The sequence below is a fragment of the Pogoniulus pusillus genome, chromosome 12 (genome assembly GCF_015220805.1).
Source record: "Pogoniulus pusillus isolate bPogPus1 chromosome 12, bPogPus1.pri, whole genome shotgun sequence".
In the NCBI taxonomy this organism is placed as follows: Eukaryota; Metazoa; Chordata; class Aves; order Piciformes; family Lybiidae; genus Pogoniulus; species Pogoniulus pusillus.
In genome coordinates, this window is record NC_087275.1 from 2,801,593 (window position 1) to 2,824,464 (window position 22,872).

At 52.1% G+C, this 22,872-nt stretch overlaps 1 protein-coding gene across 2 annotated transcripts in view; it reads left to right on the forward strand.

Moving 5' to 3' along the window:
• CD80 (CD80 molecule) overlaps nt 1-21,693 on the forward strand; it is a 41,556-nt gene extending 19,863 nt beyond the window's left edge. The window contains exons 2-5 of one of the 2 annotated variants that reach the window (XM_064152139.1): nt 3,441-3,770; nt 5,891-6,172; nt 11,896-12,021; nt 20,709-21,693. In XM_064152139.1, the coding sequence (XP_064008209.1) occupies nt 3,441-3,770; nt 5,891-6,172; nt 11,896-12,021; nt 20,709-20,854 (884 nt within the window). In that variant the 3' untranslated portion in view covers nt 20,855-21,693. Of the gene's footprint in view, nt 1-3,440; nt 3,771-5,890; nt 6,173-11,895; nt 12,022-17,065; nt 17,186-20,708 lie in introns of those variants that run through there. The other variant, XM_064152140.1, reaches the window with a different exon arrangement.
• Nucleotides 21,694-22,872: the final 1,179 nt, after the last annotated feature.

The following is a 22,872-nucleotide window of genomic DNA, read 5'->3' on the forward strand; positions in this document are numbered from 1 at the left end:
TGGGTGCTAGGTTGGACTGGCTGATCTTGGAGGTCTCTTCCAACCTGGTGGATTCTATGAAACCAGTTAAATGAGAGGTTGATCCTTTAATTGCACATTCTACTTCATTTATTTGGTATTAAAGCATTCCATAGTGTTGCTGGGACTGCCTCAGTGTGCTTCCCACAGATTTAAAGAGGAGAAGTGGGACGGGGGTAGCTGTGCTGCGAGGAGCACAAGCCCTACGAGGAGAGGCTGAGGGAGCTGGGATTGGTTAGCCTGGAGAAGAGGAGGCTCAGGGGAGACCTTATTGCTGTCTACAACTACCTGAGGGGTGGTTGTGGCCAGGAGGAGGTTGCTCTCTTCTCTCAGGTGGCCAGCACCAGAACGAGAGGACACAGCCTCAGGCTGTGCCAGGGGAGATTTAGGCTGGAGGTGAGGAGAAAGTTCTTCCCTGAGAGAGTCATTGGACACTGGAATGGGCTGCCCGGGGAGGTGGTGGAGTCGCCGTCCCTGGAGCTGTTCAAGGCAGGATTGGACGTGGCACTTGGTGCCATGGTCTGGCCTTGAGCTCTGTGGTAAAGGGTTGGACTTGAGGATCTGTGAGGTCTCTTCCAACCCTGATGATACTGTGAGAGGGCTGGAAGATTTTGTGTTCTATCTCAGCCTCTGTGTCCTGGCTTCTGTTAGTTTGAGGCAAATTGGAACATTTTAATGAGAAAAAGTAGGTGACAGGCTGTGAAAGAGAAACACTGATGATGTCTGCTGCACTCATAGGCTTGCTGAGATGTACGAAAGCAAGCACAAAACCATAGACAGGACAGAGTGTGTGTGTGTCTGTCTGAGCCTGTGCTTTCTCCCTGGGCTGCTTCTGTGTAACTAATCCTTCTGCTTCTAACCCTTGCCCATCCTTGCAACAGACCTTGCACATAAGGTAGTGTTTGGGATAAGGAAGAGGGGTGGAAAGAAGGTGGAATGATGGTTGGACATTAGAGCAAACAATACAGAGTACAGGATGACCCTAACCAATCAGCAGGGACAGACTGGGTGCTTGTTAATAGGTCTTTGGATCATCATCATCATCTGTCACTGTGCTCGTTTGAGGCTAGCTGGAATATTTTAGGGAGAAAAAATAGATGCTAGGCTGTGAAAAGGAAACACTGGTGGTGTCTGCTGCACTCCTAGGCTTGCTGAGATGGAGAAGAACAAGGACACAAACACAGCTAACAGAGTGGGTCTCTGTCACAGCTGGTGCCTGTACATTTTCTCCTTGGGCTGCTTCTGTGTAACTAAGCCTTCTGCTCTGCTGTGTAACTAAGCCTTCTGCTTCCTAACCCCCCTGGCCAATCCTCCAAACTCATCTTGCACAGAAGGCAAAACTCTGGGATAAGGTAGAGGGGTGGGAGGAAGGTGGCAGGGTGGTTGGGAGCCCCTGCTGGGCACTCTGGTTTCTGGCAGGGCTGTTGTGTTTCTGTATTACCTTTAACTTGTCTATTTCTGTCTGTAGCTGTACCTGTTGTAACTCTCTGCTTGTAAATTGTGCTAAGCTGTGACTATAGCTTCATTCCTTAAGTCCCAGCTGGCTGAGTCTGGTCTGGGTGATTTCCTAAGAGAAGGGGGGCAGGGAACTCCCAAACCATCGCATGTGAGTAAGAACAGGTAGCTGTTCATCTTTCCTTAAGTCTCTTCAGTTGTAAAATGCCTTTCTGAAGCTCACAGCTGAGCTTTCAAGGCAAAGTTAAAATACCACTTTATAGTCCCAACTCCATGGTGAAGCAGAGTGGTCCTCAGCCCATCCTTCCCAACACCTCACTGTCAAAAGGAACTCCTTTAAAATGCGAGTGACTCCCAGGAGAGTGGTAGAGAAGAGAGCCACAGACCAGGCTGCCTTGCTGAGAGTTATCTCCTGCCTGCACAGATCCAGCTCAGCTTTCTTTCCAAACTGACACAGCCCAAGAAAGGAGCTTAACTTCAACAAGCCCCAAGATCACAGCGTGTTAGGGGTTGGAAGGGACACAAAGAGATCATCCAGTCCAACCCCCCTGCCAGAGCAGGACACTGCTATCTGACACAGGTCACAGAGGAACACATCCAGACAGGCCTTGACAGGCAGAGAAGGAGACTCCAGACCCTCTCTGGGCAGCCTGTGCCAGTGCTCCGCTCTGGCTGAACATCTGCCTGTGTCCCTGCAGCACTGCAGCCGTAGGACTCTGAAGCGCATCACTGCTACCCAAACGAGCGCTGGCAGACAGCAAGCTTGTGACGATTTGAATGTCACAGCATCCCCATCACACCCTCAGCCTGGGCCACACTGTGAGCCTCTGTACAGTGTAGCTGCCTTTGGCCACTGGCTCTGACAGTAACGTGTGAGCCAACATCAGTCCGGCTGTAATGTGTTAGGCTCAGCTGTGTCAAGCGTTCACTCTGCACAGAGGCTTTGCACATGAGGCCTCACCTCCACCGAGGGCTGATGCTGCACTCTGCCCATCAGTGGCACCCTGCCTGGTCAGGACTTTCCTGCTTTCTGTCTCGGAGGTGATGACTGAGATCTGTTCTGCAGGGAAAGAAAAAGGAATTTGAATATTTTCTGTCCTGCAGTCAGCTATTTGGGTTTTCTGCTTTCAGGGCAGTGCAGCAGACTTGTGTGCCCTTTTGGCTGCTGTAGGTGGATGCAGCTTTTCCCTCTGCTCTCTCTGCATGTGCTGCTGTAATCTGAGACCCTCGTAGTAGAGAAGTAAACTATTTTGTGTAAATCAACTATAAGTCTCTCCCTCCTTTTTTTTTCCCCCTGCCTTTTTTATCTCCCAATAAGGAGAGAGAGGGAGAGAGGAGGTGGAGAGGGGAATGGGGGATTGGGGGAGAGGAATCTTGAGGCCTCAAGCAGCCTATTCTAGTGGGAGGTGTCCCTGCCTATGGCAGGGGGTTGGAACTGGATAATCTTTGAGGTCTCTTCCAACCTAAACCATTCTATGATACCCCCTGACAGATGCTTAGGTAATGAGGCTGAGGCAAGCAGGGCAAACATAAAGCAACTCAACCTTCCGGACTGTGATGGTTTGGGTGTTCCCTGCCCCCCCCCCCCCCCCACACACACACTTTGGAAATCACCCAGACTAGACTCAGCCAGCTCTGGAAATTGAATGAAGCTTATATTTACAGCTGGCACAATAGACAAGCAGATAGTTACAGTATAGACAGAAATAGACAAGGTAAAAGGGAATACAGAAACACAACTCCATCCCAGAAACCTGAGTCCCCAGGAGGGGCTCTCAACCACTCCTGCACCTTCCCCCTACCCCTCTCAACCTTTCCTGGTTCAGCTTCCCTTCAGTGCAGAGCTGAAGTTGTGCACAGCTCAGTGGGTGATGAGGAGCATCAGTGGGTGCTGCCAGAGCCAAAAGGCGCAGCAGACACAAAGCTTTACCGCTGTCTCACTGACTCTGTTTCCCTCCCTGCTGCAGGCTATGCAGGCTATTTTGAACAGATCAAAGGCAAAATGGGGGAAAAGGTTGGCCTGCCTTGTTGTCATGAGCTTTCCAGCTCGGAAAGCCTCCAGAGCTACCGAATCTACTGGCAGAAGAGCACCACAGAGGTCGTGCTCGCCTACGTTCCGGAGCAGGGTATCACCACTGACGAGCGCTACGAGAACCGCACGGTGCTGGACACCAGGAACTTCACCCTGTGGATCTCCCCCGTGGAAATCTTGGACAATGGCTCCTACCAGTGTATAGTTCAGGTGCTCAGTTTGGCACGTGTCCTGTGTGAAAAGCACGTCGCCTTCTTTGTTACAGGTAGGTGGGTTGCCTCTCGCCGCCTCAGGTCTTCCACTCTAACCTCTGGGTGCAAGGGATGCTCCTCCGAGCTCTAGTCGTAGTGTAGCAGACAGGTTTTCATCAGGAAGCCTGAAGGAGGGCCAGAAGGTGTCTTCATTATTTCCATTCTAGCAGTCTCCCTCCTCCCTCAAAGCTACTCCAGGTATGGAAAATTTACCTTTCCCACCACCAACTTAACATCCTCTCCTTAGTATCTCCCTCTTGGGAAAGGACCCTTCCCAGGGGCCTCCTTCTGCATGCCTCTGCCTCCTGCTGTCTTCTGGGCAAAGTAGAGACCAAGTCCTTGGTGCATGGAAATCATCCAAGTCAAATTGGATGGTACTGTAGGGGTCTGCTACAGGCCACCTGACCAGCAGGACCAAACAGATGAGGTCCTTCACAGGCAAATAGAATCAGCTCCCAGGTCACAAGCCCTGGTCCTCATGGGGAATTTCAACCACCCTGACATCTGCTGGAGGGACAACACAGCAAGGCATCAGCAATCAGGATGTTCCTGGCTTGAATAGATGACAATTTCCTCCTCCAGATGGTAGAGGAACCAACAAGAAAAGGTGCCATGCTGGACCTTGTTCTTACCAACAGGGAAGGGCTGGTGACCTTCTCTTCTCCCAAACAACCAGCAACAGAACAAGGGGACACAGTCTCAAGTTGTGCCAGGGGAGGTCTGGGCTGGATGTTAGGAGGAAGTTGTTGGCAGAGAGAGTGATTGGCATTGGAATGGGCTGCCCAGGGAGATGGTGGAGTTGTCGTTCCTGGAGGTGTTGAAGCCAAGCCTGGCTGGGGCACTTAGTGCCATGGTCTGGTTGATTGGCCAGGGCTGGGTGCTAGGTTGGACTGGCTGAGCTTGGAGGTCTCTTCCAACCTGGTTGATTCCTATGATTCTATGACCAGTGTGAGGCTCAGGGACAGCCTTGGCTGCAGTGACCATGAAGCAGTTGAATTTAAGATCCTCAGGGCACCCAGGAGGAGGTATTCTAAGCTTGCAACCCTAGACTTTAGGCATGCATGGTCTGGCCTTGAGCTCTGTGGTAAGGGGTTGGACTCGATGATCTGTGAGGTCTCTTCCAACCCTGATGATACTGTGATCTTGACTATCTCCAGAGGCAGAGGCTACACAGCCCCCTGGGCAGCCTGTTCCAGTGTGCTGTCACCCTCACAGGGAATAAAATTCCTCCTCATGTGTCCATGAAATTTCCTGTGCCTCAGATTCCACCCACTGCCCCTTGTCCTGGCACTGGGCACCCAGCAGAGCCTGGCTCCAGCCTCCTGGCACTCACCTGTACATAATTATAACCACTGATGAGGTCACCTCTCGGGCTCCTCTTCTCCCAGCAGTACAGCCCCAGCTCCCTCAGGCTCTCCCCCTAACAGAGCTGTTCCCTTCCCCTCACCATCTTTGTGGCTCTGCACTGGACTCTCTGAAGCAGTTCTGTGTCCCTCTTGAACTGGGGAGCCTAGAACTGGGCACAGTACTCCAGATGCAGCCTCACCAGGGCACAGTAGAAGGGCAGGAGAACCTGTTGACCTGCTAGCCACAACCCTTCTAATACACCCCAGAATGACATTGGCCCTCCTGGCCACAGGACCACACTGCTGGCTTGTGGTCAACCTCCCATCAAGTAGGACCCACCAGACCCTTGTTCAGTTCCTTGTTTTTCCTGCCTGCTTTATGATTCTTTCTGTTGTCCCACAAATTGCTGTATGTGGAGTTGCCTTCCCTGGAGGTGTTGAAGCCAAGCCTGGCTGGGGCACTTAGTGCCATGGTCTGGTTGACTGGCCAGGGCTGGGTGCTAGGTTGGGCTGGCTGAGCTTGGAGCTCTCTTCCAACCTGGTTGATGCTATGAAATGGCAGCACCAAATGGAACTTGAAGCCTCTGTACTGTCCAGGCAGGAGAAAGGACACAAAGGCCATATCGACTCAAGGCTGTGGGGGGAATGCTGTGGCACAAGAGAGGCCAGACAGATTATGATGGAGGAAGAATGCCCTGGGGGGGAGTCTTTGCTTCGACCCCGAGTGATCAGGACCCCAATCCTCTCCGTGGTCTGGCAGCATGGTAACAAACTCTCTCTTGCTTCAGCTGACTTCAGCACACCGAACGTGACAGCGGAGGTGGTCGCCAGTTCCTGTGAGTCAGCTGAGGTGATGCTCACCTGCTCTTCTCATGGAGGTTTCCCCAAGCCTAAAGTCTGTGGAGCCCTCGACAGCAAGCCTGTGGTGTGGAATGCCAGCCAGGTGGCCAAGTCCAGCCTCAGCCTGTACAACGTCACTGCCCAGCTCTGGCTCAGCCTGACCCAAGACGCCAGCTTCACTTGCTCCCTGGAGTACAATGGCTTTGTCACCTCCACCAGCCTGCTTCTGAGTAGGTTTTAGTGAGAGTTTGTGGTACAAGACCACTACTGCTGAGCCTGAGCTGCCTTTCTGAGAAAGCAGTACATTCTGTGTGTCTCTTCGTGCAAGGAGGGCTCAGCGACCCCACCTGTGAGCTGCCTACCAAAGTAGCTCCAAGCCTGAGACAGCAAGGGTGGGAGGGGAGAGGTGTGACAGGCTCTGCCAGGCAGAGACAGCTCTGCCTTCCTGCTGCCCAAACGTGAGTCATGTGGGAGGGCAGCTGAATCCCGGTGGGATCTGGTGGTGCCAGCATTCATGGCTCCCACAGGCTGGTGTCGCCACCATTCAGTGCTCCTTTGTACCAGGATGCTTTGCTGCCAGTTGTGTGATGGAGATGTGGTGTTCAAAGGGAGGGACAGGAGAGATCACAGGCTCACAGGATGGCAGGGGTTGGAAGGGACCCAAGGAGATCAAGTCCAACCCCCCTGCCAGAGCAGGACAATCCTATCTGACACAGATCACAGAGGAACACATCCAGACAGGCCTGGAAAGGCTCCAGAGAAGGAGACTCCACAGCCTCTCTGGGCAGCCTGTGCCAGGGCTCTGGGACCCTTACAGTAAAGAAGTTCCCCCTTGTGTTGAGCTGGAACCTCCTGTGCTGCAGCTTACACCCATTGCTGCTTGTGCTATCCCAGGCAGCAGTGAGCAGAGCCTGTCCCCCCCTCCTGACAGCCCTCAGATACTTATAAACATTGATCAAATCCCTTCTCAGTCTTCTCTTCTCCAGACTAAGCAGCCCCAGGTCCCTCAGCCTCTCCTCATCAGCCATGCCCTCCAGTCCCCTCATCATCCTCATAGCCCTGCACTGGACCCTCTCCAGCAGATCCCTGTCCCTCTGCAACTGGGGAGCCCAAAACTGAAGGCAGTATTCAAGATGAGGTCTCAGCAGGGCAGAGCAGAGGGGCAGGAGAACCTCCCTTGCTCTGCTGGACACACTCCTCCTAATACACCCCAGGGTCCCATTGGCCTTCTTGGCCACAAGGGCACATTGCTGTGCCATGGATGTTCTCCACCAGCACCCCCAGGTCCCTCTCCACAGGGCTGCTCTCCAGCAGTCACCTCCCAGCCTGGACTGCTGCAGTTTATTATCCCTCCCCAGAGGCAGGACTCTGCACTTGGCCTTGTTGAACCTCATCTGGCTCCTTGCCTTGAAAGGCACAGGTGATGCCTGAAGGAATTTCCTCATTCAACAAGTAAATTTATCCTGCTTCACTGAGAGGATCTGATAGCTGGAGTCAAACCCAAAATTCTGCCTTCATACACCTATTTAATATAGGGCTAACTCATCCTGAAAAACAATCCATCACTCTTCATGGCTTGTTGGTGATCACAGATCAATCTGTGCATTGAAAAACCTGAGGCAGAAGTGGAAGCAGCCTGGGGGGAGGCAGCACCATAGAAGGCAGATGTTCTGCAGGAGAAGGAGGTTTGCAAGCAAATGGTCATTGCCAAAGGAAAAGGCATGCTGAAACGTCTCTTGGTCTGATGCTTCCACTGTAGAGCTAAGGGCACCCTCAAGAGAAGCTAGAGAAATGCTGCTTCTCCTAGGGATTTATACCTTATTCATTAAGGTACTGTTAGGAAGGGGATAATTAATTAATGTGAGATAATTAATGCAAGGCTGGGCAGAGACTGGCTGGAGAGCAGCCCTGAGGAGAGGGACTTGGGGGTGCTGCTGGAGGAGAAGCTCAACAGGAGCCAGCAGTGTGCACTTGCAGCCCAGAAAGCCAAGCAGAGCCTGGGCTGCAGCAGCAGAAATGTGGCCAGCAGGGCCAGGGAGGGGATTCTGCCCCTTTGCTCTGCTCTGCTGAGACCCCACCTGGAGTACTGCATCCAGTTCTGGAGCCCCCATTCCAAGAGGGCTGTGGAGATGCTGGAGTGTGTCCAGAGCAGGGCCAGGAGGATGCTCAGAGGCTGCAGCAGCTCTGCTGTGAGCACAGACTGAAAGAGTTGGGGCTGTGCAGGCTGGAGCAGAGGAGGCTCCCAGGTGACCTTCTTGTGGCCTTCCAGGATCTGAAGGGGGCTACAAAAAAGCTGGGGAGGGACTTTTTAGTCTCTCAGGGAGTGGCAGGAATGGGGGGGGATGAAGCAAAGCTGGAGGTGGGGAGAGTGAGGCTGGAGGTGAGGAGGAAGTTGCTGAGCAGGAGAGTGGTGAGAGGCTGGAATGGGTTGCCCAGGGAGGTGGTTGAGGCCCCATGGCTGGAGGTGTTTGAGGCCAGGCTGGCTGAGGCTGTGTGCAGCCTGCTCGAGGGTAGGGTGTCCCTGGGCATGGCAGGGGGCTTGGAACTGGCTGCTCCTTGTGCTCCCTTCCAACCCTGACTGATTCTATGATATTTTTTTCCAAAATTAGTCTTGTTTATTAATTTTGCCCTTCAGAACTCTGCCACCCCTGGCCACTAATTCTAATAATAATAATCAGTTCTTCACACAGTCATGGAAACATCTTACAGTTAGTAACTAGGTCTAGTAATAACCAGCAAAATAGATGAACATGAACTGAACTGGAAGAGAAGGTGCCTGTGGCCAAATGCCACTGGCATGTGCACTTGCCCTCTAGATGGACTCAAGAAGCACTTTGCTGCTTATGGCAGAAGGCAGTGGTGAATTAGAAAGAGGCTTTAGGTATTTACTATTATTACCCAACTCACAGGGACTGGCCACAGCCCCAGACTGTGCCCAAATGCTTTCAGGGAACTCTGCTCACTCTCAGCTGCTGAGACCTCTGATTCTTCCCAGGCTTCTGGGGACAGGAGGCAGACAATCTCTGACCTTGTCTCCTGGCTCCTCTGGATGATCTGTGTATCTCCAGGACTTCTCATCTTGGCAGGAGGCTTTCAGGTGCAGGCAGGATGTCTTGCCATGTGCAGTCTCAGCACAGTGTCATGCTGGCTGTGCAGGCTGATTGCATGGAGGCATTTAGAGCCTGTCCCTGGTAAACTCATGAGAGTGGAGTCTCCAGGCACACAGCAAGGCAGTAAGCAATGGCAGCAGGCTACAGCAGGCACGAATACAATGGCAGAGCACACACTGTGTTTACCTGTGTGTCTCTTTTATCAGCATGGGCCAGGACTAATTGCCCTTTGCACACAGAATGGCCAATCAGAATGGGAGTTAGCCAAGCCTGACCATATTGGGTGAAGCCATAGGTTTGCTTTCCCCAAATTTGGGAATATCACAGGTCTTGCAGAAGGCAGGCACAAGCTAAGTGTGCGTAGAATCATAGAATCAACCAGACTGGAAGAGACCTGCAAGATCATCCAGTCCAACCTATCACCCTGCCCTATCCAATCAACCAGACCATGGCACTAAGTGCCTCATCCAGTCTTTTCTTGAAGACCCCCAGGGACGGTGCCTCCACCACCTCCCTGGGTGTGTAGCTTGTTTACCACAGGAGAAAACCATGCCTGGGCAAGCCAGTATGTCTAAAAGCCTATTTCTGGCCCATCAGACCTACCACAGCAGTGACCTAATTCATCCAAGGGGCTCAGGAGGAGAGTGGCCATTCAGCTTCAGGACAAGTGCCAGAGAGTAGTGCTTTATGCCCCCAAGAGAAGACACTAGAAAAAGGCTGTGAGTACCACACTACACAGAAACAGAAAGTAACAGCTTCTCAGAGGAAGGAGCCATCAGCAGTGACAGCAGCAGTCACCAGACACCCATTCCTTCACTTTTATGATGTGGGAGCAGTGCTGTTTCGGTGTGATGGAAGTGGTGTTGAACAAAAAAAAGCTGTTGTGAACACAGAGTTTCAGATCAAAACCAGCCTCTGCTACATGCAGGAGGCAAAGCCTGCAGTGGTGGTGGAAGATGGTACAGTGGATCAGGCTTGTGACTGTGATGGTTTGGGAGTTCCCCCCCCCATGAAATCACCCAGACTAGACTCAGCCAAGCTGATAGTTAAGGAATGAAGCTTTATATTCACAGCTTAGCACAAGAGACAAGCAGAGAGACAAGTTAAAGGTAATACAGAAACACAACAGCCCTGCCAGAAACCAGAGTGCCCAGCAGGGGCTCCCAACCACCCTTCCACCTTCTTCCCACCCCTATACCTTATCCCAGACTTTGCCTTCTGTGCAAGATGAGTTTGGAGGATTGGCCAGGGGGGTTAGGAAGCAGAAGGCTTAGTTACACAGAAGCAGCCCAAGGAGAAAATGTACAGGCACCAGCTGTGACAGAGACCCACTCTGTTAGCTGTGCTTGTGTCCTTGTTCTTCTCCATCTCAGCAAGCCTAGGAGTGCAGCAGACACCACCAGTGTTTCCTTTTCACAGCCTAGCATCTATTTTTTCCTCCCTAAAATATTCCAGCTAGCCTCAAATGAGCACAGTGACAGATGATGATGATGATGATGATGAAAATCCAAAGACCTATTAACAAGCACCAAGTCTGTCCCTGCTGCCTCGTTAGGGTTGTCCTGTACTCTGTATTGTTTGCTCTAATGTCCAAGTGGTCCTCTCCAGTGTAGAGAGCCAAAGGCTCCAGATCCACTGAAGCACTGCCACACCACTTATTTTTCTGCCACACAGAAGCAGGTCTGTTCTAGTCTGTTTAATTCTCCAATTCTGAAAATTCAGAAGGGGAACAAAGTTAGGCATAAATCTGGGGAAAACAGTAGGAAAAACTGCAGAGATTGGAAGCTTTCTGGATACACACTCAGACTTTTCCACCAAGCCCATCCAGTTTCTTTTAAAACAGCTTCTGTGTTTTACAATGCTGCTTGCCTCAGCCCTGTTCTGGACAAAGATCCAGCATTTCAGATTCTAGGGGGGGGAGTTAAACATCTCAGCACATAGCAGATGCAGAGGAATAGAAGAAATTTAGCTGTCAGATTTGTCTGTTTGTTTATTGAATGGGTGACTTTTCAGACTGAATAGCTGAGTTAGAATTTGGCCAGAATCACTGAAATTCACCTGCCTGCTCTTACATAAAGATACAAGCTGGGCTCGGAGTGGCTGGAGAGCAGCCAGACAGAGAGGGATCTGGGGGTGCTGATTGATACCTGCCTGAACATGAGCCAGCAGTGTGCCCAGGTGGCCAAGAGAGCCAGTGGCATCCTGGCCTGCATCAGGAATGGTGTGGCCAGCAGGAGCAGGGAGGTCATTCTGCCCCTGTACTCTGCACTGGTTAGACCACACCTTGAGTGCTGTGTTCAGTTCTGGGCCCCCCAGTTTAGGAGGGACATTGAGATGCTTGAGCATGTCCAGAGAAGGGCAACGAGGCTGGGGAGAGGCCTTGAGCACAGCCCTACGAGGAGAGGCTGAGGGAGCTGGGATTGGTTAGCCTGGAGAAGAGGAGGCTCAGGGGAGACCTTATTGCTGTCTGCAACTACCTGAGGGGTGGTTGTGGCCAGGAGGAGGTTGCTCTCTTCTCTCAGGTGGCCAGCACCAGAACAAGAGGACACAGCCTCAGGCTGTGCCAGGGGAAATTTAGGCTGGAGGTGAGGAGAAAGTTCTTCCCTGAGAGAGTCATTGGACACTGGAATGGGCTGCCCGGGGAGGTGGTGGAGTCGCCGTCCCTGGAGCTGTTCAAGGCAGGACTGGACGTGGCACTTGGTGCCATGGTCTGGCCTTGAGCTCTGTGGTAAAGGGTTGGACTTGATGATCTGTGAGGTCTCTTCCAACCCTGGTGATACTGTGATAAAAATGCTGATATGCTGTTGGCCTCTTTCTTTAATGTCCTGTTTCTTCTGTCTCAGAAAAAGCAAATGACTGTGTTGTCCTTCCTAAGCCCCCACCTTATCATGTCATTGCTGCTTCAAGCATCGTCATTGTCGTCTTCCTTTTGGCTCTTGCCCTAGCAGCAAGGTACCTCTCAAGGCATGGTAAGTGTCACTCCTTGTTCCACAGGCTCTTAATGCTTATGGAGTTCTGATGTAAAACATACATTTAGAGAAGCTAGGCTGACACTGTGTGGTTTTGCTCCTTTCCTCCTCTCTTCCTCTCCTTCTCTCTTCCTCTCCTCTTCCTCTCCTCTTCCTCTCCTCTTCCTCTCCTCTTCCTCTCCTCTTCCTCTCCTCTTCCTCTCCTCTTCCTCTCCTCTTCCTCTCCTCTTCCTCTCCTCTTCCTCTCCTCTTCCTCTCCTCTTCCTCTCCTCTTCCTCTCCTCTTCCTCTCCTCTTCCTCTCCTCCCCCTTCCCCCTTCCCCTCTCTTCTCCTCCTCTCTCCCCTCCCTTTTCTTTTGGCTTGGTTAGAGTTTTTTGGTGCAGCATCTACTGTCATAAGTCCACTTTAAGACTTCCCCACATTTTGTGTGCAAGAGGCACTTGGGTTCAGATTTGCGAGTGAAGAAGTAATGGGGAGCTGTGACAGCAGGTCAGAATAGCTCCAGAATCAAGACCATGCAGAACTGAAGGAATTCACAAAGGTTCTTTTTCGTGTATTGAGATGCTTGAAGATGCCAAGAATCTGGGTGATCTTGATAGATGCAGCTGAAAGCTTTCAATACTGGATCTCTCTATGCGCTCCCCTCAGGAAATTCACAGAGCCACTTACAAAATGCATCGTGCTAGAGCCCCAGAAAGGTCTTAAGCAGAGCAATGTCCCACTTGTAGAAGAACTTCAGGGAGGAGAAATGGATTTGTCTTCTTTGTGTGGTCAAAAGCAGTGCTACAGGCTGGGGACAGAGTGAATGAAGAGCAGAGAGGCAGAGAGGGAGCTGGGGGTGCTGGTAGAGAGGAGCTGAAGATGAGGCAGCAGTGTGCCCAGGTGGGCAGCAGAGCCAATGGCATCCTGGGCTGGCTCAGGAGCAGTGTGGGCAGCAGGACAAGGGAGGGTCTTCTGCCCCTGTGCTCAGCACTGCTCAGGACACACCTTGAGTGCTGTGTCCAGTTCTGGGCTCCTCAATTCAAGAGAGATGTTGATGTTCTGGAAGGTGTTGAAAGAAGGGCAGCAAGGCTGGGGAGGGGCCTGGAGCAGAGCCCTGTGAGGAGAGGCTGAGGGAGCTGGGGGTGTGCAGCCTGCAGCAGAGGAGGCTCAGGGCAGAGCTCATTGCTGTCTGCAGCTCCCTGAAGGGAGGCTGTAGCCAGGTGGGGTTGGGCTCTGCTGCCAGGCAAGCAGCAACAGAAGAAGGGGACACAGTCTCAAGGTGCTTCAGGTGAGGTCTATGCTGGATGTTGTTAGGAAGTTGTTGTCAGAGAGAGTGATTGGCATTGGAATGGGCTGCCCAGGGAGGTGGTGGAGTTGCCATGCCTGGAGGTGTTGAAGCCAAGCCTGGCTGGGGCACTTAGTGCCATGGTCTGGTTGATTGGCCAGGGCTGGGTGCTAGGTTGGGCTGGCTGAGCTTGGAGGTCTCTTCCAACCTGTTTGATTCTATTTCATTCTATTCTGTTCTGACAAGTGAGAAGTGTGGAGGCAGCTTTACCATTTTCCTTTTTCCCTTCTCTCCAGCCACATCCCTTCAAAACCAAATGTCACCTCCAAGTCAGGCTGGGCTAATTTTCAAGTTTTGCCAGAAAGAAAGGAAGCTTCTGGAAGGCAGTGACTACACCTGTGCACCTCATTTTCCACTCGTGTGCCCCTGTGAGAGCCTCTGCTCTTCCCTGGAGCTATGTCAATGGGAAAGCAGCAAGCAGGTTGAAACTGAGAAAATCACAGCTGCTCACAGCCTGTGCTGCATGGATAATGAGCTTCTAGTTATAGAAGAAAATGAACTGGAATTGGAGCATTTAGCTGTTAACAAATAGAGGCTGGAAATGGAAAGTTGTTTTACCATTGAATCAGTAAGATTCTGGAGCATTCTGAGGTAGCTTTTTACATAGAAACGAGATTGCTTTTAAAGGAGATGTCAAAAGCATGCCAGTGTGGTGGGATGTGATCACAGAATCACTTAGGCTGGCAAAGCCCTTCAAGCTTAGAGTCCAATCATTAGTTTCACAATGGCAAGTCCTTGACTCAACCAAACCCCTCAGCACAACATCTCATCACTGTGAATCACTGTGCTTGGAAAGGACCACCAGGATCAGCCAGTCCAACCTGCATCCCAGCAGCCTTCATCACCAGACCATAGCCTCAAGCACCACATCCACTCTCCTTTTAAACACCTCCAGGGATGGGGACTCCACCATCTCCCTGGGCAGCCTGTGCCAGTGCCTGACCTCCTGCTTAGGAAACAGCTTCCTCCCAACAGCCAACCTAAGCCTCAACTGATGAAGCTTGAGGCCATTTCCTCTTGTCCTAGCATTAGTAATTCAAGAGAAGAGACCAGCTCCAGCCGACTGCAACCTCCTTTTAGGCAGTTGTAGAGGGCAATAATGTCCCCTCTCAGCCTCCTATTCAGACTAAACACCCCCAGCTCCCTCAGCTGCTCCCCACAGGATGACTTTCAGCAGCATGGGAGGTGGCTGCGTAAGCTGGAGTGTCCCTTTCGGTCCCCTTGCAGTTGGTTTGCCGAGTCAGGTTGGAGCTATTTTGCACAGCCACTTTCCAGACCAGACATGTACTGTAAATAGCTGTGGTTAGAACTTCAGCCCAACTTCTCAGTTGCACAACTGCCAGAGCTCAGTGCTGCTGTGCGTTGCCACCTGCTTGCTGTGATGGTTTGGGTGTCACCTCCACACTTAAGAAATCACCCAGACTAGATTTGGCTGAGCTGGAAATGAGAATGAAGCTTTATACTTACAGCTTAGCACAAGATACAAGCAGATAGTTACAACAGTTACAGCTATAGACAGAAGTAGAATCATAGAATCAACCAGGTTGGAAGAGACCTCCAAGCTCATTCAGTCCAACCTAGCACCCAGCCCTGCCCAACCAACCAGACCATGGCACTAAGTGCCCCAGCCAGGCTTGGCTTCAACACCTCCAGGGATGGTGACTCCACTACCTCCCTGGGCAGCCCATTCCAATATAGAAACACAACAGCCCTCCCAGAAACCAGAGTGCCCAGGAGGGGCTCCCAGCCACCCTGTCACCTCTTTTCCACCCTTCTACCTTACCCCAGGCTTTGCCTTATGTGCAAGGTGAGTTTGGAGAATCGGCCAGGTGGGGTTAGGAAGCAGAGGGATTAGTTAGACAACAAGTTAGGTTACAGAAGTGCATGCAGCCAGAGCCAAAGAGTAACTGTGCTATCTATGTTTGTGTTCTTGTTATCCATCTCAGCAAGCCTATGAGTGCAGCAGACATCACCAGTGTTTCCTTTCCACAGCCTGTCTAATTGTTCTCACTAAAATATCCCAGCTAGGCTCAAACCAGCACACTTGGAAAGGGAAATGCCTGTCCTAAGAGTAAATTCTGCTGTTGTGACTACACATCACCTTTCTAGAGCTCTGCTAGGAGCTCAGAATACATCCAACAGCACCTCTGTTGTGCTGGCAAATGAAAAGCTGAGTCAGGAGCTGCCGTGATGCTGAGAGTGGTTTCTGAGCTCAGAATGCCATGCTTCAAAAAGCTGAAGTGTGGGAGGGGAGAATAGAAAGAGAGCAAAACGGAAACCAGAGCTCTCAGCTCTGTGATTGTGGTGGTGACCAAAACACAGAGATGTTTTGTTGAGGTTCACAACTCCCTACTCTGAGATGCTCACAGCTTGTTTTTCTCAATAAGTCAGGAATGGAAAGTGTCTGATTTGTGTGTTCAGATAATTTAATGTCCACGATTAGGCCAAGGACATATTGTCTGGAGTCTGCCTGGACTGCAGCAAAGCCTTTGACACTGTCTGCCACAACAAGCTCCTGGCACAGCTGGCAGCTCATGGCTTGGACAGATTCACTCTGTGCTGGATCAAGAACTGGCTGGAGGGCTGGGCCCAGAGAGTGGTGGTGAATGGTGCCACATCCAGCTGGCAGCTGTCACCAGTGGTGTGCCCCAGGGATCAGTGCTGGGCACAGTCCTGCTCAATATCTTTATTGATGATCTGGACCAGAGGATTTAGTCCAGCATCAGTAACTTTGCAGATGACACCAAGCTAGGAGCAGGTGTGGAGCTACTGGAGGGTAGCAGAGCCCTGCAGAGGGACCTGGCCAGGCTGGATGGGTGGGCAGAGGCCAATGGGATGAGAATGAACAGGGCTAAGTGCAGGGTTCTACATTTTGGATACAACAACCCCAAGCAGCACTAGAGGCTGGGGCCAGAGTGGCTGAGAGCAGCCAGGCAGAGAGGGAGCTGGGGGTGCTGGGAGAGAGGAGCTGAAGAGGAGGCAGCAGTGTGCCCAGGTGGGCAGCAGAGCCAATGGCATCCTGGGCTGGCTGAGGAGCAGTGTGGGCAGCAGGACAAGGGAGGTTCTTCTGCCCCTGTGCTCAGCACTGCTCAGGACACCCCTTGAGTGCTGTGTCCAGTTCTGGGCTCCTCAATTGCAGAGAGATGTTGAGGTGCTGAAAGGTGTTTGGAGAAGGGCAATGAAGCTGGGGAGGGGCCTGGAGCAGAGCCCTGTGAGGAGAGGCTGAGGGAGCTGGGGGTGTGCAGCCTGCAGCAGAGGAGGCTCAGGGCAGAGCTCATTGCTGTCTGCAACTGCCTGAAGGGAGGCTGTAGCCAGGTGGGGTTGGGCTCTGCTGCCAGGCATCTAGCAACAGAAGAAGGGGACACAGTCTCAAGCTGTGCCAGGGGAGGTCTAAGCTGGATGTTGTTAGGAAGTTGTTGTCAGAGAGAGTGATTGGCATTGGAATGGGCTGCCCAGGGAGGTGGTGGAGTGGCTGTGCCTGGAGGTGTTGAAGCCAAACCTGGCTGGGGCACTTAGTGCCATGGTCTGGTTGATTGGCCAGGGCTGGGTGCTAGGTTGGACTGGCTGAGCTTGGAGCTCTCTTCCAACCTGGCTGATTCTATGATTCTATGATTTCTTTATTTTTAATTTCTTCTTAGTTTGTTACAAAAGACATTTGCATTCAACACTTCTGTGTCTCCTGGAATTCAAATACTAATGAGGGACCTTCTTTTTCAGTCTGTTCTTGCAGTGGTACGCCTCAGGATTCAGTGGAAGAAGGTGTGAAAGAATGCACAAAGCCACTCACAAGCTCTAAAATGACATCAGAAACATCATCTGTGTGAAGAGGAGGCACTGTCAGGTAGCTTTTTTCCCATTCTTCTCTTGGTAACATGGCTTCTCCAGTACTATTAGGTTCTCATGTAAGGTTCGCTCACAAAGGCATTTCCCATTGGAATGGGCTGCCCAGGGAGGTGGTGGAGGCACCATCCTTGGGGGTCTTCAAGAAAAGACTGGATGAGGCACTTAGTGCCATGGTCTGGTTGATTGGTTAGGGCTGGGTGATAGGTTGGACTGGATGATCTTGGAGGTCTCTTCCAACCTGGTTGATTCTGTGATATGGCTTTTAGGTGCCTGCTGTCCTGTAGGGTAAGTAAAAGCAGTAGGGCTCTACTGCCAGCTTAGACACATGGTGTTTCCCAGTCAGGTCCCTAAAAGAATAAATCATAGAATCATAGAATCAGCCAGGTTGGAAGAGAGCTCCAAGCTCATCCAGGCCAACCTAGCACCCAGCCCTGGCCAATCAACCAGACCATGGCACTAAGTGCCCCAGCCAGCCTTGGCTTCAACACCTCCAGCCACAGCCACTCCACCACCTCCCTGGGCAGCCCATTCCAATGCCAATCACTCTGACAACAACTTCCTAACAACATCCAGCCTAGACCTCCCCTGACACAGCTTGAGACTCTGTCCCCTTCTTCTGTTGCTGCTTGCCTGGCAGCAGAGCCCAACCCCCCCATGGCTACAGCCTCCCTTCAGGTAGCTGCAGACAGCAATGAGCTCTGCCCTGAGCCTCCTCTGCTGCAGGCTGCACACCCCCAGCTCCCTCAGCCTCTCCTCACAGGGCTCTGCTCCAGGCCCCTCCCCACCTAGCTGAATTTGAAAGGAATAGGAATTTGAAATAACCCAAACAAAGCAGTGCCCCACAAGCAACAGGAGCACAATTGCTCTTCCCAGGGAGAGTGATTGGCATTGGAATGGGCTGCCCAGAGAGGTGGTGGAGTTGCTGTCCCTGGAGGTGTTGAAGCCAAGCCTGGCTGGGGCACTTAGTGCCATGGTCTGGTTGGTTGCCTAGGGCTGGGTGCTAGGTTGGACTGGCTGAGCTTGGAGCTCTCTTCCAACCTGTTTGGTTTTATGATTCTGTGATACTATGAACTCAAACTTTCCCAGTAAGCCTGGCAGTGCTGGCCTGCTTCTGAAATATCCCCATTCCCTTGAGCATCTGGAGAAATGGAAAAGGAAAACCTTCTTGAATCACAGAATTAACCAGGTTGGAAAAGGCCTCTAAGGTCATCGAGTCCACCCTGTCACCTGACCCTATTTCACTAAACCATGGCACCAAGTGCCTCATCCAGCCCCCAATATTCACCATGTCCAAAGTGGCACAGTAAACACAGCTGCCCAGCAGGCAGGAGCCTTACAAGAAGAGCATTTTTCTAATCTCAAAGCTAGGAAAGCATTTCCAAGTTAAAATGTGAACTGTTTGGGGCAGCTTCCCCATCTAATATAGTTGGCTTTAATTTCACCTTTTGTTTGTTACACTTTTATGTTAGAGCAAGCAAAAATTCCAGTCCCCTCTCTGGGCTGCTTCCTGGCTTGTTTGGCCTCCTTCTGCCCTTTCTTGGGCTGTGTCAGTTGGGAAAGAAAGCTGAGCTGGATCTGTGCAGGCAGGAGATAACTCTCAGCAAGGCAGCCTGGTCTGTGGCTCTCTTCTCTACAACTCTCCTGGGAATCACTCGCATTTTAAAGGAGTTCCTTTTGACAGTGAGGTGTTGGGAAGGATGGGCTGAGGACCACTCTGCTTTACCATGGGGTTGGGACTATAAAGTGGTATTTTAACTTTGCCTTGAAAGCTCAGCTGTGAGCTTCAGAAAGGCATTTTACAACTGAAGAGACTTAAGGAAAGATGAACAGCTACCTGTTCTTACTCACATGCGATGGTTTGGGAGTTCCCTGCCCCCCTTCTCTTAGGAAATCACCCAGACCAGGCTCAGCCAGCTGGGACTTAAGGAATGAAGCTATAGTCACAGCTTAGCACAATTTGCAAGCAGGTATTTACATAAATATATATAGTTATGTACAAGTTAAAAGTAATACAGAAACACAACACCTCTGCCTGAACAATCAGATTGCCCAGGAGGCTCCTGACCCAAACCTCCTTCCCTCTCCCTCTTTCCCTCCCTTCAGAATCAACCAGACCAATCCCCATATATCTCACGTGATAAATCTGGAGAGATCTGAGGTGAGATGTCAAAAAGACAACAAGGAGGTCAGAGGAAAAAGGGTTAGGTTGGATTAAAGAGCTAAGGCAGAGGCAAACACACAGACCAGCCCGCTAGAGAGAACTGAGAGCTACCTGCGCAGTGTCTCATCTATGTTTTGAGTAGTTGCATTTCTCAGCAGAAGAATGAGAGACACAGAGACCAGTTGGGTTTGTTTTCTTTCTTCTCACAGCTGAGGATTGTCATTTCTCTCTGTTAAATATTCCGATTAGCCTCAAACCAGCACATCACACACAGCTTACTGCATTTCCTGCTTTCACCACAGCAGGCTGGATTGTCAGGGTCATGCTGAGGGGCAACAGCTGTAGAATCACAGAATCAGTCAGGGTTGGAAGGGACCACAAGGATCAGCCAGATTCAACCCCCCTGCCTTAGGCAGGGACACCCTACCCTAGAGCAGCCTGGCCACAGCCTCATCCAGCCTGGCCTTGAGCATCTTCAGGGATCAGCCTCATCCAGCCTGGCATTGAGCATCTCCAGGGATCAGCCTCATCCAGCCTGGCCTTGAGCATCTCCAAGGATCAGCCTCATCCAGCCTGGCCTTGAGCATCTCCAGGGATTAGCCTCATCCAGCCTGGCATTGAGCATCTCCAGGGATCAGCCTCATCCAGCCTGGCATTGAGCATCTCCAGGGATGGGGCCTCAACCACCTGGAGTCCTGTGGAGGAGTCCAGCCCAACCTGCAGAGCCCTAGAAGTGGTGGATTTGTCACACCATGTGCTGCAGTGAGCTAAAATGCCACCACTCTCGCCATCGGCAGGAGGGGAAGCTGCAACGCAGGCCACTTGTCTCGTTTCCAAGCCTGACCACCCGCTCTGGGGAAGGCCCTGTCTGGAACAGACACTAGAGCCTTGGTTAGCATGACTTTGGGTGGTTTTGTGATGGGGGTGGCAGGAGTTCACCTACTGAATGAATCCATTCTGCCACGTTCCTCTTCTGTTACCAAAGTTCGACGGGCTTTTCTTGTGTTTCCCAGCTGCAGCTTTAGTGGCTGTCACCTCTTAACTGTGTGATACACTGAGCTATGTCCTGTTGCTGCTTAAATAAGGTAATACACTCATTAGCTGTCTCCACTTCGCAGAGGGATGGCACCTTGGTAAGGTCCAGCATGAGCACTGAGCCCATCTGCAGCTCCACTGTAGCGCCTGTCTGGCCGTGAACAGCTCTGCCTTTACTGTTGTAGGAGCCCTCTTGTGGAGGGCCATCGCAGGTGATGCTTGTTTGTCCCGGTGGCGACATTCAGGCTTACATTTAGGATTAAGGAGAAGGTGGGAAGGGGGGGACAGAAATCAGTGAAAACCTTTATTTGTCCCCCTCAGGTTTCTTATCCTGTGTATTCTGCACTGCAGTCCCTGCTGTTCGTTGTACGGCAATGCCTCTCGCGTTGACCCTTTGGCGCTCTGAAAGGGGACGATGGAAGGTAGAAAGCTCTGCTGAAGAAGGCTGCCAGGAGACTCCTGTGTGATTGAATACAAACTCCCACCTATGCCATGGAAGCTGCGGGGTGGTCTTGTTCTAAGAGCACCACTGTTGTTCCACCCACTGGGACCATCAGCGGTCCTGCAGCGGGAGAGAAGAAGGATGCCCTCAGCATCGACACACCAGCTCCAGAGTTTGGGATCTCGTGGCTTAATGCTGCCTTGATGGAAATCAGGGTGCCAGCAGAGCCCTAGCAGGTAGCCTATGCCCACCCAGCCTTTCAGGAGTACAGAGCTGACCTTTGGGAGACCCCAGATGCTGACAGTCTCAAATGATGCCATGCCTCTGCCTTGTGACTGCGAGCGGCCAAAAACGTCCTTTGTGTTCAGCCTCGCCTGGGCACCGCCAGCACTGTGCTTGGTGCTGGAGCACTTTGGACTTCACTTGCCCGTGACAGATTCCTCCTCCCCTGCAGAGGCAGTGACACTTGTGCCTCTCCACAAAAGCACCCCGAGGTGGGACTGTGCTCCTCCTCCTCATTTTCACTGCCCTGAGACTCCTTAGGCCACAGCACACACTGGCAGCGTCCCCTGACAGCCACTTCCCAGTGCTTAGCAGCGGCAGAGGTTCTGGCTCCCTTTCTCTCCTGCCAGGACAGCCTTGCCAAGCCAGGCGCCGAGGCGCAGCGGAGAGCCGCAGGAGCGCGGCTGGCAGGGCGCAGCCTGCCGCTGGCTGCCTGTGCCCACGCACCTGCCGGCTGCCCACGGGCGCCCACCCTGCCCGCGGCGTGCCAGCAGCGCTGCTGGCTCTCTCTCCCGTGTGCCTGCTCTAGCTAAGCGCAGTGCAGGGCCTGGCCTCACAGGCACAGCTCAGCTTCTCTTCCGAGGTCTGCCCAGGAGAGCTTCCCAGGGCAGACGCTGCAGGTTGCTGGGACTTCACGCAGGGACGTTGGCACTGACTTTGCTTGGAATGCTGATGCTTTCTGCCAGAAGTATCTCAGCCAGGGCTTGAAAGAAGCTCCCCAACAGGTTGCTAACACTGGATAGTACTCATCTGATCTGGGTGATATTCTTGCCTACTGTGTAGGAAAAAGTGATTCCTCATTTTGAAGGGAAGAAGAGGAAAATCCCCCAAGCCTCCTAAGCAGCTCTGCCTGCTGACCTCGCTCAGCCCTGCCCTAAGTCTGGCAGGTTTGCTTTCCCCTTTTGCTTTGTCCCACTGGGAGCTGTACCCATCCCCTTACTGCTCATTGCTTGTGTTGACAGTGGGGCAGAACAAAGTCCAAGAGCACCATGCCATCTTCTTTGGGCCACGTTTTGTGGTGTGAGCTGTTTGCCCTGTTAGGACACAGCAGAGAAAAATCCATTCCACCTCTTTCTAGCAGGCACCCACTGGTAGAGAGATTGCTGGGGGAAAAGGGAGGACTGAAAGTGAAGGACATGGAACTGTTGGAGCGAGCCCAGAGCAGGCCACAAAGATGCTTGAGAACTGCAGCAGCTCTGCTGTGAGGACAGGCTACAAGAGTTGGGGCTCTGCAGCATGGAGAGGAGAAGGCTTCAAGGAGACCTTACTGGAAGAGGCCTTCCAGTATCTGAAGGGGGCTACAGGAAGGCTGTGGAGGGACTATTGACAAGGTCTAGTAATGACAGGACAAGGGGGAATGGGTTTGAACTGGAAGAGGAGATCACAGGCTCACAGGATGTGAGGGGTTGGAAGGGACCCAAGGAGACCATCGAATCCAAACCCCTGCCAGAGCAGGACCACACAATCTAGCACAGGTTACAGAGGAACACATCCAGACAGGCCTGGAAAGGCTCCAGAGAAGGAGACTCCACAGCCTCTCTGGGCAGCCTGTGCCAGTGCTCCGGGACCCTTACAGTAAAGAAGTTCCCCCTTGTGTTGAGCTGGAACCTCCTGTGCTGCAGCTTACACCCATTGCTCCTTGTGCTATCCCAGGGAGCAGTGAGCAGAGCCTGTCCCCCCCCTCCTAGCAGCCCTCAGATACTTATAAACATTGATTAAATCCCCTCTCAGTCTTCTCTTCTCCAGACTAAGCAGCCCCAG